At 41.5% G+C, this 19374-nt stretch overlaps 1 protein-coding gene across 1 annotated transcript in view; it reads left to right on the forward strand.

Annotated features, from left to right (window-relative positions):
- kcnab1a (potassium voltage-gated channel subfamily A regulatory beta subunit 1a) overlaps positions 1 to 19374 on the forward strand; it is a 292071-nt gene that overhangs the window by 168155 nt on the left and 104542 nt on the right. The window contains exon 3 of the mRNA XM_060923049.1: positions 15311 to 15348. Coding sequence (XP_060779032.1) covers positions 15311 to 15348 — 38 coding nt within the window. The remainder of the gene's footprint in view (positions 1 to 15310; positions 15349 to 19374) is intronic.

Raw genomic sequence — 19374 nt, forward strand, 5'->3', positions numbered from 1 at the left:
TGAGAAAAGTAAAGCTGAGCAAGACTCGGGTTGACTGCACCATTTCCACACAATCAAACAGCCAAATTTGCTTTGCTATTTCTGAGAGTAAAACCAGTGAGAGTGGCACTGAGGCAGACGAAGTTGGACGAGGATCATCTACAGTATATTCAAAGTCAAACCACAGGCAAGAGTCAAACTTCAGAATAAACGAGGAAACAAGAAAACAAGGCTCCGAAAGACTTGTACATTGATGTATGGTAACTATACAGAAACACCATAGATAACGAGGGCGGCACGGTGGTGTAGTGGTTAGCGCTGTCGCCTCACAGCAAGAAGGTCCGGGTTCGAGCCCCATGGCCGGCGAGGGCCTTTCTGTGCGGAGTTTGCATGTTCTCCCCGTGTCCGCGTGGGTTTCCTCCGGGTGCTCCGGTTTCCCCCACAGTCCAAAGACATGCAGGTTAGGTTAACTGGTGACTCTAAATTGAGCGTAGGTGTGAATGTGAGTGTGAATGGTTGTCTGTGTCTATGTGTCAGCCCTGTGATGACCTGGCGACTTGTCCAGGGTGTACCCCGCCTTTCGCCCGTAGTCAGCTGGGATAGGCTCCAGCTTGCCTGCAACCCTGTAGAACAGGATAAAGCGGCTAGAGATAATGAGATGAGATGAGCATAGATAACGAACACAGAACAGGTGAACACAATCAGGTAACAAACCAATTACAGGACAGGAATCAAGATGTGATAAAACAGAAACCAAAAGAGTTTGGGTCTAGGGGTATAATTCTTGCTTCAGGTGCAAGAGGTCTCGGGTTTGTATCCTGGATGAGCCCCAATTGTGAAAGCCATGGCCTAAAGGTAAGATAAGCAGCTTTGGGACCAAAAAGTTGCTGGTTTGATTCTCTGGACCAGAAGGAGTGGCTGAAGTGCCCTTAAACAAGGCACCTAACCTCCAACTGCACCCTGGGTGCATCAGCACAACTGCCCACTGTTCTGATGTGTGTGTTCACATCCTTTAAATGCAGGAGAAAGAATTTCACTGTGCTCTCATGTACCTCAAAGTCCTCCCCATGCCATGAGGCACATCAGGCGTCGCTGATCTCCATTTCCATAGCCCTCTGACTCTTGCCTATTACATAGCTAGGGTTACAGTGGGGGGCTGGTCTTCTGGTAACTGCAAGAGTTTGACTCCCTACTCACATCTGAATTGCAGCACCTCGCCAGATGTAGGTACCATTTTTATGATGGTCTTTGGTACAACCTGACTACATGTAGATCTCCCGGTTGAGAGGAGGATATGCATGGTACATTTGACCATTCTTTATGAAAGGAAAGGAGATAATGATGTCCGACACTTTCTTGTGGACCTCATCATCAACATTTAAAGCGATGCACCATCAGCGCACTATTCACACAAATTAGAAATATTGTCTTTCTTTGCTCTTTGTTGCTCTGCTGTGTGGTTTATACTCCATTAGATAGATGGAGAGAGTCAGTGATCAGGTATCAACCAACTGAAACTTCAGCTCCAGGAACAGCTCAGTGCTCATCTCTGTTTCATGTCCAATCGATACGGACAACAAACGGGAGAAGATGGAAAAATAAGCAGGGAGTTCAGCTAGTCTCACCTCCACTGCCTTTCTCACTTTCATCTTCTCTATTACTCTCTTATCTTCTCTGTATCATTTCACATTCTCTCTCTCTCTCTCTCTCTCTCCCCCTCATTGTAAATAAGTCTAAGAGAAAAACAACTTTAAACAAACAACATAAAAATGAATGATTTGACATAATTGGACTCAATTTTGACATTTCATACTTTCATAAATTCCCACCTCGATAGGAATTTAATAGTCAAAAGTTAGTGCACCCCTGCTCATACAAAGTCATCTTTATATTTTAACCAATTTTAATGTTTTAGATTAACAGTGAAGACATAAAGAATAAATCACTCCATGTCACTCTGTGATAGGAAAATAATCACAAGTTACTGGAGTTACTGTTACCATATCTTGTGTTTTATTCTGCTTACACCACAGCAGATTGGATTAAAGATTTTTAATTAATTGAAAGGGTGGCACGGTGGGAAAGTAGTTAGCACTGTCCCCTCACAGCAAGAAGGTCCTGGGTTCAAGCCCAGCGGCTGATGAGGGCCTTTCTGTGTGGAGTTTGCATGTTTTCCCCGTGTTTGCGTGGGTTTCTTCCGGGTGCTCCGGTTTCCCCCACAGTCCAAAGACATGCAAGTTAGGCTAATTGGTGGCTCTAAATTGACCATAGGTGTGAATGTGAGTGTGAATGGTTGTTTGTCTCTATGTGTTTGCTCTACGATGATCTGTCGACTTGTCCAGGGTGTACCCCACCTCTTGCCCATAGTCAGCTGGAATCGGCTCCAGCTCACCTGCGACCCTGTACAGGATAAGTGGCTACAGATGGATGGATAATTAATTGAAGAATGACCGGTCATCTTTGTTTTCATGCAGTTGCGGAAAATCCATGAAACAAAGGATCAGCCTTTATGCCAATGATGTCTATAGTAGTTATGGACAGCTGTTTCTCAATATTGAAGTTAATAAGAAGAATGGCAGCTGGACACATTACCATCTAACTGCAAAGTGCACACTGCTCTGTCCTGAAGATATCCGATTACAGCTTTTTCCCTGATTGTTACATGGAGCATCTTCAATACAAGTCCCTGTCTAAGGTTTTATTTATTTATTATATCAAACACTAACATACAGTATTAGAACCTGTGATTTGGAGCTGCACTGCTGTCAGAGTGTCAATGGCATATTACGACCATTAAAGTAGGTTAAAAAAACAATTACAGAACAGGGGAGGGGATAATATTCTAAGAAAAATAAAATAATTCCCAAGATTCCAAGATTAAAGTTGTAAATTAAAAAGAAAAAAACTCAGATATTCTTGAAAGTTGTAAAGTCACTGTCAGCAGGGCGAAGTATTCTGTTAGTAACAGGGTTGAGTAGAGTCGGATGTAAGTGCAGAAGAGTTTATTATAAAAGCAATGATTAGATATATAGTCCAATATGGCAGGCAGAAATCATGAACAGTAAACAGGCAATGGGTCGAGTGAGGCACAGACAGACTATCCAAAGCACATAGAAAAGCAGAATCCCAAAAACAAGGAACAAGAATCAGGAAACCAGCAGAACATGACGACAAGGCTTGGTAATGAGTTACTAACATTGCAATACTTCGCAAAGTGAATGAGTCTTCAGCGTCCTTATACGAGTGTGCTGATTGCGCCTTAATCCAAGGCAGGTGTACATTATTAGCAGCGCGCGCTGTTCAGAGCACGCATGAGTCAGTTCTTTGTGCATGCTGTCCAGAGCGTGTGTGAGAGAAAGTCTGTGGCATGCGCCAATGTGTGTGGGTGTGACAGAACCCCCCCCAAAAAAAGAGCTCCCTCTGGGAGCTTAAACTCATCTTCAGTGGCCCTGGGGATGAGGGCCTGGCACTGGACGCTGTGCCATTTGTGCTCCATTCTGTGCAGACATGGCACCGGATTCTCGGCTCAGGTGGGGGCTTGGGCTCTGGACAGGACCTGGACTCTGGACTGGATACATGGGCATGGGCTCAGGTTCTGGACAGGACTTGGGCTTAGGATATGACTTGGGCTCTGGACTGGACGTGGGTTCTGGGCAGGATCTGGGTATGGGCTCTGGACATGGGCTTGAGCATGAGCTTGGGCTCTGAACAGGACTTGGACTTGGGCTTTGGATAGTACCCAGGCTTCAGACTGGACATGGGCTCTGGGCAGTACCTGGACATGGGCTCTGGCCAGGACTTGGGCTCTGGACTGGACATGGACTTGGGCTCGAGCTCTGAACAGAACCTAGTCTCTGGACTGAACATGGGCTTGAGCATGGGCTCAGGCTCTGGACAGGACTTGGACTTGGGCTGAGGATAGGGCTTGGGTTCTGGGCAGGACCTGGATATAGGCTCTGGACAGGACTTGGGCTCCAGACTGGACATGGACATGGGTTCTGGGCAGGACCTGGGTATGGACTCTGGACATGGACTTGGGCTCTGGACTGGACATGGATTTGGGCTCAAGCTCTGAACAGGACTTGGGCTTGAGCTCTGGACAGGACTTGGTCTCTAGACAGATTATGGACAATGGCTCAAATTCTAGGCTAGTCATGGACTTGGGCTTGAAACTAGGCATAGGCTCTGTTTGAGCACTGTTCTTGTCCTTGTCGAGGCCGGGTGGCACAGAGGCAATGACTTCAAAGCCAGGTGGAAGGTCAATGTCTTCAAAGCCAAGCAGCAGGGTGAAAAGCTCATCTTCACTGAAATCTGGGGCAGAGTCCACCCTGTTGGCCTCTGGCACTAGGTCATGAACTGGCTTCGGAGCAGAGGCTGCCCCGTCAGCCTCTGGTGCTGGTTCTGGAACTGACTGCAGAACAGAGGCCACCCTGTTGGGCTCTGGGGTCTCTCTTTGGCTCTTGCATTGGCTCTGGCTCTAGCTTTGGTTCTGGCTCTGGCATTGGCTTAGGCACTGGCTCTGGTACTGGTTCTGGAACAGAGGCCACCCTCTCTGGTTCTGGAGCTGATTCAGGAACTGCTTCTGGAAATCAGGTCTCTAGAAGGATCACTGGAGTGATGGCCTCCTCTGCTGCTGCTGCGTTGGCTTCTAACGTCGTAGCTCCCCCACAAAATAATTCATGAGGATCCTCCTTCTTCAGAGCCTCAAATAGATACCAGAGAATGATTTGAAATAACTGGGAGTTATGGGGGCATGGGTGTTCCACTCTGATTAGGGACTTGGCACATTGGTGTGCTTGTCCCATGAGCCAGTGAATCATGCAGCTGACCCAGATGGGCTCTGGGAGGCTTGGGCTTCTCCAAGTCAGCATAAAAGAATACACATTGCAAGGTGAACCCCTCGGGGTGATATTCCACCCCATTATAGGGTGCCGGGGTGTCTATCCCAAATTGCTGCCATAAAAATATGGCTAAGGGTTGAGGCACAGAAACCCAGGCATGGTGTTGAGAAGCATGCTGGTTCTCTTCTGCTACAGTGGTGCTTAAGTTTGTGAACCCTTTAGAATTTTCTATATTTCGATATAAATATGACCTAAAACATCATCAGATTTTCACACAAGTCCTAAAAGTAGATAAAGAGAACCCAGTTAAACAAATGAGACAAAAATATTATACTTGGTCATTTATTTATTGAGGAAAATGATCCAGTATTACATATCTGTGAGTGGTAAAAGTATGTGAACCTCTAGGATTAGCAGTTAATTTGAAGGTGAAATTCGAGTCAGGTTTTTTCAATCAATGGGATGACAATCAGGTGTGATGGGCACCCTGTTTGATTTAAAGAACAGGGCTCTATCAAAGTCTGACCTTCACAACACATGTTTGTGGAAGTGTATCATGGCATGAACAAAGGAGATTTCTGAGGAACTCAGAAAAAGCGTTGTTGATGCTCATCAGGCTAGAAAAGGTTACAAAACCATCTCTAAAGAGTTTGGACTCCACCAATCCACAGTCAGACAGATTGTGTACAAATGGAGGAAATTCAAGACCATTGTTACCCTCCCCAGGAGTGGTCGACCAACAAAGATCACTCCAAGAGCAAGGCGTGTAATAGTCAGCGAAGTCACAAAGGACCCCAGGGTAACTTCTAAGCAACTGAAGGCCTCTTATACATTGGCTAATGTTAATGTTCATGAGTCCACCATCAGGAGAACACTGAACAACAATGGTGTACATGGCAGGGTTGAAAGGAGAAAGCCACTGCTCTCCAAAAAGAACATTGCTGCTCATCTGCAGTTTGCTAAAGATCACATGGACAAGCCAGAAGGCTATTGGAAAATTGTTTTGTGATGAGACCAAAATAGAACTTTTTGGTTGAAATGAGAAGCGTTATGTTTGGAGAAAGGAAAACAGTGCATTCCAGCACAAGAACCTTATCCCATCTGTGAAACATGGTGGTGGTAGTATCATGGTTTGGGCCTGTTTTGCTGCATCTGGGCCAGGACGGCTTGCCATCATTGATGGAACAATGAATTCTGAATTATACCAGTGAATTCTAAAGGAAAATGTCAGGACATCTGTCCATGAACTGAATCTCAAGAGAAGGTGGGTCATGCAGCAAGACAACGACCCTAAGCACACAAGTCATTCTACCAAAGAATGGTGAAAAAAGAATAAAGTTAATGTTTTGGAATGGCCAAGTCAAAGTCCTGACCTTAATCCAATGGAAATGTTGTGGAAGGACCTGAAGCGATCAGTTCATGTGAGGAAACCCACCGACATCCCAGAGTTGAAGCTGCTCTGTCCAGAGGAATGGACTAAAATTCCTCCAAGCTGGTGTGCAGGACTGATCAACAGTTACCGCAAACGTTTAGTTGCAGTTATTGCTGCACAAGGGGGTCACACCAGATACTGAAAGCAAAGGTTCACATACTTTTGCCACTCACAGCTATGTAATACTGGATCATTTTCCTCAATAAATAAATGACCAAGTATAATATTTTTGTGTCATTTGTTTAACTGGGTTCTCTTTATCTACTTTTAGGACTTGTGTGAAAATCTGATGATGTTTTAGGTCATATTTATGCATAAATATAGAAAATTCTAAAGGGTTCACAAACTTTCAAACACCACTGTACATCCATGCTGTGGCAAAGTATTATCAGCAGGGTGAAGTATTCCATCAATAACCGGGTTGAATAGAGTCACCAGAAGTAAATGTAATGCAGAAGAGTTCATTGTAACAGCAATGATCAGGCATACAGTTCAATACGGCAGGCAGAAATCATGAACAGTAAACAGGCAATCAGTTGAGCTAGGCACAAACAGACTATCCAAGGCACAGACAAAAGCAGAACCCAAAAAACAATGAACAGGAATCAGGAGACCAACACGAACCCAAGGCTTGGTAATGAGTTGCTAACAACCCAATCCTTCGCAAAGTAAATGAGTCTTCAGCATCCTTATATGAGCACGCTGATTGCACCTTAATACGAGGCAGGTGTGTGTCATTAGCGACACACGCTGTTCAGAGTGCATGTGAGAGTCAGTTCGTTGCGCACGCTGTCCGAAAAGAAACTCTGCAATGTGTGCAGGTGTGACAGTTATAACTTTGTGAAAAGAAAAGTCACAAGCTTTACAAAAAACAAAACTAAATATTGAAAAATATAGTACAGAAAAATAGTGGGGGGGTGTCAAGGAACTACATCACTGTCAATGTTTAAAATGTCACAACTCTGTCCTGCCGTGCCAGCTTTACCTTTTACACAGATGTCAATTCTGGCACTGTTCCTACCAATCATTCAGTTCAGAGGCAGAACAGCACAGACTCCCTGATCCACATTCAGATGTTTTATACAGAGCACGAAGCGGAATAAAGGCATAAGATTCCCGTCTTGAACAGGCTGTGGGAAAAGGGTCAGTGTGTGAATTCTTCTCATTTGCCCAAACCACTGTTACTTTGAAACTTCTGAGCCGAGAGCGATAGGAAATACAGTGGTGCTTGAAAGTTTGTGAACCCTTTAGAATTTTCTATATTTCTGCATAAATATGACCTAAAACATCATCAGATTTTCACACAAGTCCTACAAGTAGATAAAGAGAACCCAGTTAAACAAATGACACAAAAATATTATACTTGGTCATTTATTTATTGAGGAAAATGATCCAATATTACATATCTGTGAGTGGCAAAAGTATGTGAACCTTTGCTTTCAGTATCTGGTGTGACCCCCTTGTGCAGCAAAAACTGCAACTAAACATTTCCGGTAACTGTTGATCAGTCCTGCACACCGGCTTGGAGGAATTTTAGCCCGTTCCTCCATACAGAACAGCTTCAACTCTAGGATGTTGGTGGGTTTCCTCACATGAGCTGCTCGCTTCAGGTTCTTCTACAACATTTTGATTGGATTAAGATCAGAACTTTGACTTGGCCATTCCAAAACATTAAATTTATTCTTCTTTTACCATTCTTTGGTAGAATGACTTGTGTGCTTAGGGTCATTGTCTTGCTGCATGACCCACCTTCTCTTCAGATTCAGTTCATGGACGGATGTCCAGCGTTTTCCTTTCTCCAAACATAACACTTCTCATTTAAACCAAAAAGTTCTATTTTGGTCTCATCCATCCACAAAACATTTTTTCCAATAGCCTTCTGGCTTGTCCATGTGATCTTTAGCAAACTGCAGATGAGTGGCAATGTCCTTTTTGGAGAGCGGTGGCTTTCTCCTTGCAACCCTGCCATGCACACCATTGTTGTTCAGGGTTCTCCTGATGGTGGACTCATGAACATTAACATTAGCCAATGTGAGAGAGGCCTTCAGTTGCTTAGAAGTTACCCTGGGGTCCTTTGTGACCTCGCCAACTATTACATGCCTTGCTCTTGGAGTGATCTTTGTTGGTTGACCACTCCTGGGGAGGGTAACAATGGTCTTGAATTTCCTCCATTTGTACACAATCTGTCTGACTGTGGATTGATGGAGTCCAAACTCTTTAGAGATGGTTTTGTAACCTTTTCTAGCCTGATGAGCATCAACAACGCTTGTGAAGACCAGACTTTGATAGATCCCTGTTCTTTAAATAAAACAGGGTGCCCACTCACACTTGATTGTCATCCCATTGATTGAAAAAACCTGACTCGAATTTCACCTTCAAATTAACTGCTATTCCTAGAGGTTCACATACTTTTGCCACTCACAGCTATGTAATATTGGATCATTTTCCTCAATAAATAAATGACCAAGTATAAAATTTTTGTGTCATTTGTTTAACTGGGTTCTCTTTATCTACTTTTAGGACTTGTGTGAAAATCTGATGATGTTTTAGGTCATATTTATGCAGAAATATAGAAAATTCTAAAGGGTTCACAAACTTTCAAGCACCACTGTACACTCTTTGTCGTTGATGTAGTTCCTACTTTTCCGAGTTTTGTTTCTCATAAATTTATGACTTTATTCTTGTAAATCCAAAGCTTTTTCTCATGACGTGACCCACCCACCCACAAAGCTCAATATATTTTTTTTACCTACAGTGGCCCTATTATGCCGTCATAGAATCAAGTGTTTGACAGTGCTGTTGTGTAAATAATAATACAGTTTCATCACAGCTTGTTCTATTTTCTATCAGTCACACTTTTATGGGTTCTGTTCAAAGTTCACCTCAAATACCTTTTTCCACACATTCATGCTGATTAGCTTGTTATACTCTCAGAGAACAGCCTGTGTACTGCAAGTTAAATCAGCTGGACTGTTTTTTAATCTTTTCAAAAGACAAAAATCTATCTTGAAAGTGTTTAATTACAATTTTACATTGTGTTTTACTTTCTGCTGGGTAAAGTAAACAACTCTGTAAAATTGTCCATTTTCATCATGGACGTCAGCGATTTTCTAGAATAATGCTTGCAGCTGTGCCTCCTCGGTCAGGTGAACAGTAATGACTAAAATGTTTAGCATTTGGATGCTAACATGCTCCGATGCATGCAGCAGGAAGTTCAGCGTGTCCCAGCCTGGGTTCAGTCAGCGTAATTGTATGGAAATGAACACAGAAGTATGCAAAAGCAGGAAGGAGAACAAATCAATGTGCTTCTTTGGAACCATCAGCAGTTTTTGCTGACTGACGTAAAAGAGGAAAAGTGTAGAGGGGGGTGAGAGTGGGATGAGAAAAGACACCCTGTTTTGTCTTCAGATTACTATCAGGACACGTCATCAGCTGGAGTGAGATGTAAGATGCAGGAAACTGGGAAAGCAGTAGGTTTGAAACCCATTCTGATCTTCATACTGTATAAAGTTGGAGTAGAACAACACAAAAACCCAGGAAGTAGGAAACCGGAGATGACCTTATCTATATAATAAGCGGCAAAGTTTTTGTTTGTTTGTTTGTCTTGAGCTAACATCGCCATTTTTTGATGGATTTTCACCAAATTTGGTAAGTTGGTCCAGGGAGGACCTGGAATTTTGCAGATATAAACAAAATTCATGTATGGACCCCAGGGGGTCCCCACTGGTCCCCTGGGTGGTGGATGTTTGGATTTTTGTTTGTCTTGGGTTAACATCACCATTTCTCGATGGATCTTCACCAGAATTTTGCAAAACCTGGGCAACGCTGGGTAACCTGCTAGTACTATACAAAATGCTAATGTCATGATTCTGAATTCTACATTCTGATTGGTCAAAAGTTGTTGATTGATTAAATAATATCGGCTACCTTTTTTCATGGTATATCAGATATATTCCATTAAGCTAGCATGATACTGAACGAGTTGAAGACGAGTAGCTGAAAGGAATATATCTGATAGACCACAAAAATGCCAGCCATTATTTTTACAACCCCGATTCCAAAAAAGTTGGGACAAAGTACAAATTGTAAATAAAAACGGAATGCAATAATTCATAAATCTCAAAAACTGATATTGTATTCACAATAGAACATAGACAACATATCAAATGTCGAAAGTGAGACATTTTGAAATTTCATGCCAAATATTGGCTCATTTGAAATTTCATGACAGCAACACATCTCAAAAAAGTTGGGACAGGGGAAATAAGAGACTGGAAAAGTTAAAGGTACAAAAAAGGAACAGCTGGAGGACCAAATTGCAACTCATTAGGTCAATTGGCAATAGGTCATTAACATGACTGCGTATAAAAGAGCATCTTGGAGTGGCAGCGGCTCTCAGAAGTAAAGATGGGAAGAGGATCACCAATCCCCCTAATTCTGCGCTGACAAATAGTGGAGCAATATCAGAAAGGAGTTCGACAGTGTAAAATTGCAAAGAGTTTGAACATATCATCATCTACAGTGCATAATATCATCAAAAGATTCAGAGAATCTGGAAGAATCTCTGTGCGTAAGGGTCAAGGCCAGAAAACCATACTGGGTGTCCGTGATCTTCGGGCCATTAGATGGCACTGCATCACATACAGGCATGTTTCTGTAATGGAAATCACAAAATAGGCTCAGGAATATTTCCAGAGAACATTATCTGTGAACACAATTCACCGTGCCATCCGCCGTTGCCAGCTAAAACTCTATAGTTCAAAGAAGAAGCCATATCTAAACATGATCCAGAAGCGCAGATGTCTTCTCTGGGCCAAGGCTCATTTAAAATGGACTGTGGCAAAGTGGAAAACTGTTCTATGGTCAGACGAATCAAAATTTGAAGTTCTTTATGGAAATCAGGGACGCCGTGTCATTCGGACTAAAGAGGAGAAGGACGACCCGAGTTGTTATCAGCGCTCAGTTCAGAAACCTGCGTCTCTGATGGTATGGGGTTGCATTAGTGCGTGTGGCATGGGCAGCTTACACATCTGGAAAGACACAATCAATGCTGAAAGGTTCTAGAGCAACATATGCTCCCATCCAGATGACGTCTCTTTCAGGGAAAACCTTGCATTTTCCAACATGACAATGCCAAACCACATACTGCATCAATTACAGCATCATGGCTGCGTAGAAGAAGGGTCCGGGTACTGAACTGGCCAGCCTGCAGTCCAGATCTTTCACCCATAGAAAACATTTGGCGCATCATAAAACGGAAGATACGACAAAAAAGACCTAAGACAGTTGAGCAACTAGAATCCTACATTAGACAAGAATGGGTTAACATTCCTCTCCCTAAACTTGAGCAACTTGTGTCCTCAGTCCCCAAACGTTTACAGACTGTTGTAAAGAGAAAAGGGGATGTCTCACAGTGGGAAACATGGCCTTGTCCCAACTTTTTTGAGATGTGTTGTTGTCATGAAATTTTAAATCGCCTAATTTTTCTCTTTAAATGATACATTTTCTCAGTTTAAACATTTGATATGTCATCTATGTTCTATTCTGAATAAAATATGGAATTTTGAAACTTCCACATCATTGCATTCCGTTTTTATTTACAATTTGTACTTTGTCCCAACTTTTTTGGAATCGGGGTTTTATTATTATTATTATTATTATTATTATTATTATACATGCACATTCGATGGAACAGTTATAGATTTTGCAAAAAGTTAAGAACCAGAGGGGCTACTTACCAATATCCAATGCTGATTCTGATCAAATGTAATTCAATGTTCTGTGAATCCAATATACATGTAAAAAGTCAAAATTCTAACAGTAAAAATAGTCCAACTCCAGCAACTCCTGTTTTTCTGTTGTAAATATGCATGAAGAATATCTAATGAAGTTATTCTAGTAGATCTAATGAAGAGGATGCAGTTCTTGAGTGATGTAGCTCAGTGATGGCACCTTACAGCGTCGGTAAACGTGACACAAAGGGGATAATGATCATAAACGCTGCGAGTTCCCTCTGAGCGACTCAACATGACATGTGTTCCTGAGAGAGTCCTCCTTAGTCAGGGTGAACTTTTGCTGAGAAGTTCTACAGAGAAAATCTAGAGTATGAGAGTGTGTAAGCAAATCTGGCAGTGGATTTAAAGCAGTCAAGTCATTACACTGGCTTTGCTCCCATCTGGCATCCTTCAGCGGGCAGTAAGGGGAGCGGAGGTAAATGTTGAGCATCTCTGCTGTCATCTTCTGTCTGTTCTGAAAGCATTCGATGTATCTTTCAGCTGAAATGACATAATGGTGTGCGTGTGTGTGGGTGGGTGGTTTGCATGCACTGACCCTCATGGCCCCTTTTATAGACTGGCTCTCAGAGGAGCCATTCATGAGAAATAAACCAGGATGAAATGCCGACCGAGATGACAGATCTTTCGGGAGGAATGTACAGTATAAATACCAAAGGAGAGATTGTGCTTAAATGCCAAAGACACACACACACACACTAGCACTTTGTCCACACTGAGTCATCTACATCAGTTTACAGCAGTTTCCTGGGTAGAAAGTGAAAAAAGCTCATTGACTTTCACACTTGAACAAATTTCTAATTAACGAGTCACGTCATTTTCTCATTTTCTTCTTTGTTCTCACTGTGGTCCAGTCATTTCTACAGCAAATGTTTCACTGTTAAAACCTCTGTGAAAAAAAACACCAGTGCAAAAAAAAAAAAAAAAAATCATCGATTCTCAGCTCATGCAATAATATATCTGAGAAGTACGGTAATTAACAGTTATTCACCCAAAGGCAAAGTGAATATCGGTGAATAATAACTGCAACTTTGGCTCAGTTATTATTCACAGATATTCACTGAGCCTGAGGTGGGTAATTGTTTTAGTATAAATACACAGGAGATTTTTTTTTTTTAATATTAAAAAAATAATTTATTTCAAACTTCAAAAGCACCATGTAAATGTAATAACTTTGCGGTGCAGACTTGTCACTTATCTACGCCGAGTCACATAAAATACTTTGTTTTGAAATCGATAAAATAAATCACAACTCCACCTTCCCTTTGAATAGTTTTACAAACTTTGTAGCATCTTTAGTGCTTTTCGGAACAGCATTTTCTTTCATCATGTGTAATTCTTCCTCACTTACAGTACAGTGACGAAGCGATTGGCCGCCATTTTGCCAAGTCGCTCGAGGTGATTATCGAGAAATAGTCCAAATTTCTCGACCAATCAGAGTGCATGACTTTCTATAATCACCTCCGTATTTAGACTAATTCTAAATACAGGAAATAAAATTTGTGTGCTGCGTCATAGATACAGTATATTATTCTGTCCACATTCACTGGATATGAGCAATCGTGCGCTCTCATTGGCTACTCTACTACTAGGATATCAGCTCATACACCGTGAGTAGAGAAAAACAAAATGGCGGAGCGTGTTGCTGAATCAAGTGAGGACGAAACAAAAACTACTCGAAAACAAACCCTCAAATACAAAAAAAAAGAAACAAAATATGCAATGAAAGTATTTAATGGTAAGAATGTATCTTTTTTTTTAAAGAATTATTATTGCATTTTTCACAAATTGCTCCTGTCATTTCGCCAGTTTGTTTACGTTCTAAGCGGAAATGATTTTGTCGGATGCTTTGTGTAAAGTTTTTATTTATCAAATTTGCAAAAAATAAAAATGCTCATGTGGCAGCGGGGGCGTGGTCAAGCGTCAGCCTGTGAACGGAGGGCGGAGTCAGGGAAGGTAAGTGGCAGAATCACTGCACCTGATGTCAGTTAACCTGTGGTTGTGTGTCTTCCCCAGTGACCGCGCCCTATAAAAGGAGAGAGCGAGCAGAGGAAGGGAGCTCTCTCCCCAACCAGACGACTTGTGTGTGTGCGTGCATGTGTGGCTGGGAGAGTGTAAAGTCACTGAAAAGTGCAAAAATAAAGAGTTTTGGAAACTCAGTTCTGGCCTGCCGTACTTCTGTGCTCCACCCACCCACTCAAAGTTCTACAGCTCAGTTTGTCAAAATCCAATGAAGGTGGATAGAATAAAAGTTATTCCACTCTGTCTCATCATACATGGCTTACAGCTATCAGCTCATGTATGACTCAATTTCGTGGAATAACTGTTAATTATATGTAGTATATTGTATATTAAAGGGGCGGTATGCCATGTTCGTGTCCTTCACCTCCTGCCTGTGAGGTGAGGTTTAACTACAATGAAAAAACTTGCTTTGCTATAAAACTGTCTCTGATGAGGAAAAGGGGTCGGGCTGTGCAGCTTGGATTGGGGTGGAGATTAATTTCCGGGCCAGAAAAAAGTAAACAGAAGCCTGAAATCTAAAAATGTCAGTGGAGTCATTTCCATGACATTCAGTTGGTCAGGTTCAATGCCCAAACTGATGATCACATCATCAGTTTTTCTTTGGCTAATCAGACACAAGGTACACCACCACTCTTGCCAGAGCGGTTAGGTGCCTTGCTCAAGGGCACTTAAGTCAATCCTGCTAGTCTGGGGAATCAAACCAGCAACCTTTTGGTCCCAAAGCTGTTTCCTCTAACCATTAGGCCATGACTTCCCCATGACATGCTAATGCTGTGAATGACGGTGCTACACATGTATCTTTGAAATGAGATGATTATTAGAGGGTCATGAAACTCTTTTGAACAGCACCTTTGAGAACTGAGATTAAAAATGGGTAAAAACTTTGCCTTTCCCATCATGCATCTCTCCTCTCCTGACTGTTACAGAAACCTATAAATCCATTCATTTGTTAATTAAGGAACAGGAAGTATACTGTACATCATTTCCTCTCACTGTGTGTAAAATACATGAAGATAGATTTCATCGACAGTTCTCACTCTTTCTAGAAAACATTCCTACACTCTAAGTGTATGAAAAGGTTCTTCAAGGGTTCCTTAGGAGTTTGGTGGATAACTAATGGTTGTAGGGTTCTACCGAGAACCTGTATGGTTACCCCAGAGGGACATCCTCGTTCTGATAATGATGTTTATTATGATCTCGGGCTTTACAGTGTTATTGATTGATTGATTGTCTTTCTTCTTTAGGCACCTGGGTGACTTTTGGAGGTCAGATTTCCGATGAGGTAACATTTAACATTATATTTTAACAATTACTGTTAATTATTTTACTGTAACAGCCCATCCTGAAGTGTTTTTATTCTTCTTATCCCACAGCAATTTGATAATTTTAATAATTAAAGAATGCCATATTTTGTATCCATTTATAGTTACTCTTGTGGAAGAACAAGAAGCTACAGTGGATATAAAAGGTCTACACACCCCATTAAAATGATCAGTTTTTTTGATGTAAAAAAATGAGACCACGATAAATAATTTCAAAACTTTTCCCATCTTTAATGTGACCTATAACCTGTACAATTCAATTGAAAAACAAACAAATCTGTTCGGGGGAAAAACATAAAAAACGTACAATAAACTGGTTGCATAAGTGTGCACAGCCTGAAACTAATATTTTGTTGAAGCACCTTTTGATTTAATTACAGCATTCAGTCTTTTTGGGTTGGAGTCTATCAGCCTGCCACATCTAGACTTGGCAATATTTGCCCACTCTTCCTTGCAAAAATGCTCCAAATCTGTCAGATTGTGAGGGCATCTCTTGTGCACAGCCCTCTTCAGGTCACCTCACAGATTTTCAATTGGATTTAGGTCTAGGCTCTGGCTGGGCCATTCCAAAGCTTTAATTTTCTTCTGGTGAGGCCATTCTTTTGTTGATTCAATGTATGCTTGGGGCCATTGTCCTGCTGAAATATTAAATTTCTCTTCAGCTTTCAAGCAGACACCTGAAGGTTTTGGGCCAAAATTGACTACTATTTAGAACTGTTCATAATTCCCTCCGCCCTTGTTCCAGCTGAAGAAAAACAACCCCAAAACACGATGCTGCCACCACCATGCTTCACCGTGGGTATGGTGTTCTTTTGGTGATGCGCAGTGCTGTTTCTGCGCCAAACATACCTTTTGGAATTGTGGACAAAAAGTTCAACTTTGGTTTCATCAGACCATGACACATTTTCCCACATGCTTTTGGGAGAGTTGGTGTTTTTTTGTTTGTTTGTTTTTTGCAAAATTTAGCCAGGCCTGGATGTTTTTCTTTGTAAGGAAAGGCTTCCACCTTGCGACCCGACCCCATAATCCAGACATATGGAGAATACAGGAGATTGTTGTCACATGTAGTACACAACCAGTATTTACCAGAAATTCCTGCAGCTCCTTCAGTGTTGCTGTAGGCCTCATGGCAGCCTCCCTGACCAGTTTTCGTCTTGTCTTTTCATCAATTTTGGAGGGACGTCCAGTTCTCGGTAAGGTCACTGTTGTCCCATATTTTCTCCACTTCTTGATGACTGTCTTCATTGTGCTCCATGGTATACCTAATGCTGTGGAAATGTTTTTGTCCCCTTCTCCTGACTGACCCCTTTCAACAATGAGATCCCTTTGATGCTTTGTAAGCTCTCTGTGAAACCTGGCTTTTGCTGGAGGATGCAACTGAGTAAATGTCTGAACTTTATTTGGGGTTAATCAGAGTTAATCAGAGTAATTGATGGCAGGCGTGAACCCAAAAAGACTGAATGCTGTAATTAAATCAAAAGGTGCTTCAGCAAAGTATTAGTTTAAGGGTGGGGACACTTATACAACCAGCTTATTGTATGTTTTTTATTTTTTATGTTTTCCCCAAAAAAGATTAGTTTGTTTTTCAATTGAATTGGACAGGTTATACAGTGGTGTTTGAAAGTTTGTGAACCCTTTAGAATTTTCTATATTTCTGCATAAATATGACCTAAAACATCATCAGATTTTCACACAAGTCCTAAAAGTAGATAAAGAGAACCCAGTTAAACAAATGAGACAAAAATATTATACTTGGTCATTTATTTATTGAGGAAAATGATCCAATATTACATATCTGTGAGTGGCAAAAGTATGTGAACCTTTGCTTTCAGTATCTGGTGTGACCCACTTGTGCAGCAATAACTGCAACTAAACGTTTGCGGTAACTGTTGATCAGTCCTGCACACCGGCTTGGAGGAATTTTAGCCCGTTCCTCCGTACAGAACAGCTTCAACTCTGGGATGTTGGTGGGTTTCCTCACATGAACTGCTCGCTTCAGGTCCTTCCACAACATTTCCATTGGATTAAGGTCAGGACTTTGACTTAGCCATTCCAAAACATTAACTTTATTCTTCTTTAACCATTCTTTGGTAGAACGACTTGTGTGCTTAGGGTCGTTGTCTTGCTGCATGACCCACCTTCTATTGAGATTCAGTTCATGGACAGATGTCCTGACATTTTCCTTTAGAATTCGCTGGTATAATTCAGAATTCATTGTTCCATCAATGATGGCAAGCCGTCCTGGCCCAGATGCAGCAAAACAGGCCAAAACCATGATACTACCACCACCATGTTTCACAGATGGGATAAGGTTCTTATGTTGGAATGCAGTGTTTTCCTTTCTCCAAACATAACGCTTCTCATTTAAATAAAAAAATTCTATTTTGGTCTCATCCATCCACAAAACATTTTTCCAATAGCCTTCTGGCTTGTCCACGCGATCTTTAGCAAACTGCAGATGAGCAGCAATGTTCTTTTTGGAGAGCAGTGGCTTTCTCCTTGCAGCCCTGCCATGCACATCATTGTTGTTCAGTGTTCTCCTGATGGTGGACTCATGAACATTAACATTAGCCAATGTATAAGAGGCCTTCAGTTGCTTAGAAGTTACCCTGGGGTCCTTTGTGACCTTGCCAACTATTACACGCCTTGCTCTTGGAGTGATCTTTGTTGGTTGACCATTCCTGGGGAGGGTAACAATGGTCTTGAATGTCCTCCATTTGTACACAATCTGTCTGACTGTGGATTGGTGGAGTCCAAACTCTTTAGATATAGTTTTGTAACCTTTTCTAGCCTGATGAGCATCAACAACACTTTTTCTGAGGTCCTCAGAAATCTCCTTTGTTCGTGCCATAATACACTTCCATAAATGTGTTGTGAAGATCAGACTTTGATAGATCCCTGTTCTTTAAATAAAACAGGGTGCCCACTCACACCTGATTGTCATCCCATTGATTGAAAACACCTGACTCTAATTTCACCTTCAAATTAACGGCTAATCCTAGAGGTTCACATACTTTTGCCACTCACAGATATGTAATATCGGATCATTTTCCTCAATAAATAAATGACCAAGCATAATCTTTTTGTCTCATTTGTTTAACTGGGTTCTCTTTATCTACTTTTAGGACTTGTATGAAAATCTGATGACGTTTTAGGTCATATTTATGCAGAAATATAGAAAATTCTCAAAGGTTTACAAACTTTCAAGCACCACTGTAGGTCACATTAAAGGTGTGAAAAGTTTTGAAATTACTTATCATGGTCTCATAGGTTTTTGTGATATAAAAATTAATAATTTTAACAGGGTGTGTACACTTTTTACATCCACTCTATTTCCAGTTTTCACTTACGGTATAGCAGCAATAAATAAATATTCATTCATTCATTCTCTTTTCTTTCTCTTTTGAATTTAATAAGATGAAACAAACACGGCTTGTTAACATTACCGAGAAACTGCAAAGCGTAAACTCCTCCTTCATGAAGATGATGGAAAAACTGACACTGGAGACTCCTTCCATCAATGTTAAACATCTCCTGAGAGAAAACTTCACCAAATCTATGTTTACAGATGGTTGTTAATCTGTTCATGTGGAGTGTCAACTGTAGGTACAACTGTAAGACCCTCCCATGATAAGCTGTTACTATAGAAACAATAAGGTATTTTTATGACCGCATTTGGACACTCTTCACTCCAAATGGTCTTTACAGCCATCTGACGCCAGTTTGTATGGACACATAAGTCTGAATTTATTGTCCAGAAGATACAGCAGAGCAAGAATAAAACAGGAAGTCTTGTTTAGGAAGTCATGTGATGCTGTGCTGAACTGAGGGAGTGACAGCACGGTCTCCGTCTGCTCACTTCAGGAGATTATAGGAACCCAAAGAACAGCTGGTGTTATTAAAGAACCAGAGGAAGAAGACAGGTGGAACAGTTTCAGCTTTTAGTCAACTTTTAGTCCAAGGAAAGTCTTTGACGTCCTCAAAAG

The sequence above is a fragment of the Neoarius graeffei genome, chromosome 6 (assembly GCF_027579695.1).
Source record: "Neoarius graeffei isolate fNeoGra1 chromosome 6, fNeoGra1.pri, whole genome shotgun sequence".
Lineage (NCBI taxonomy): Eukaryota > Metazoa > Chordata > Actinopteri > Siluriformes > Ariidae > Neoarius > Neoarius graeffei.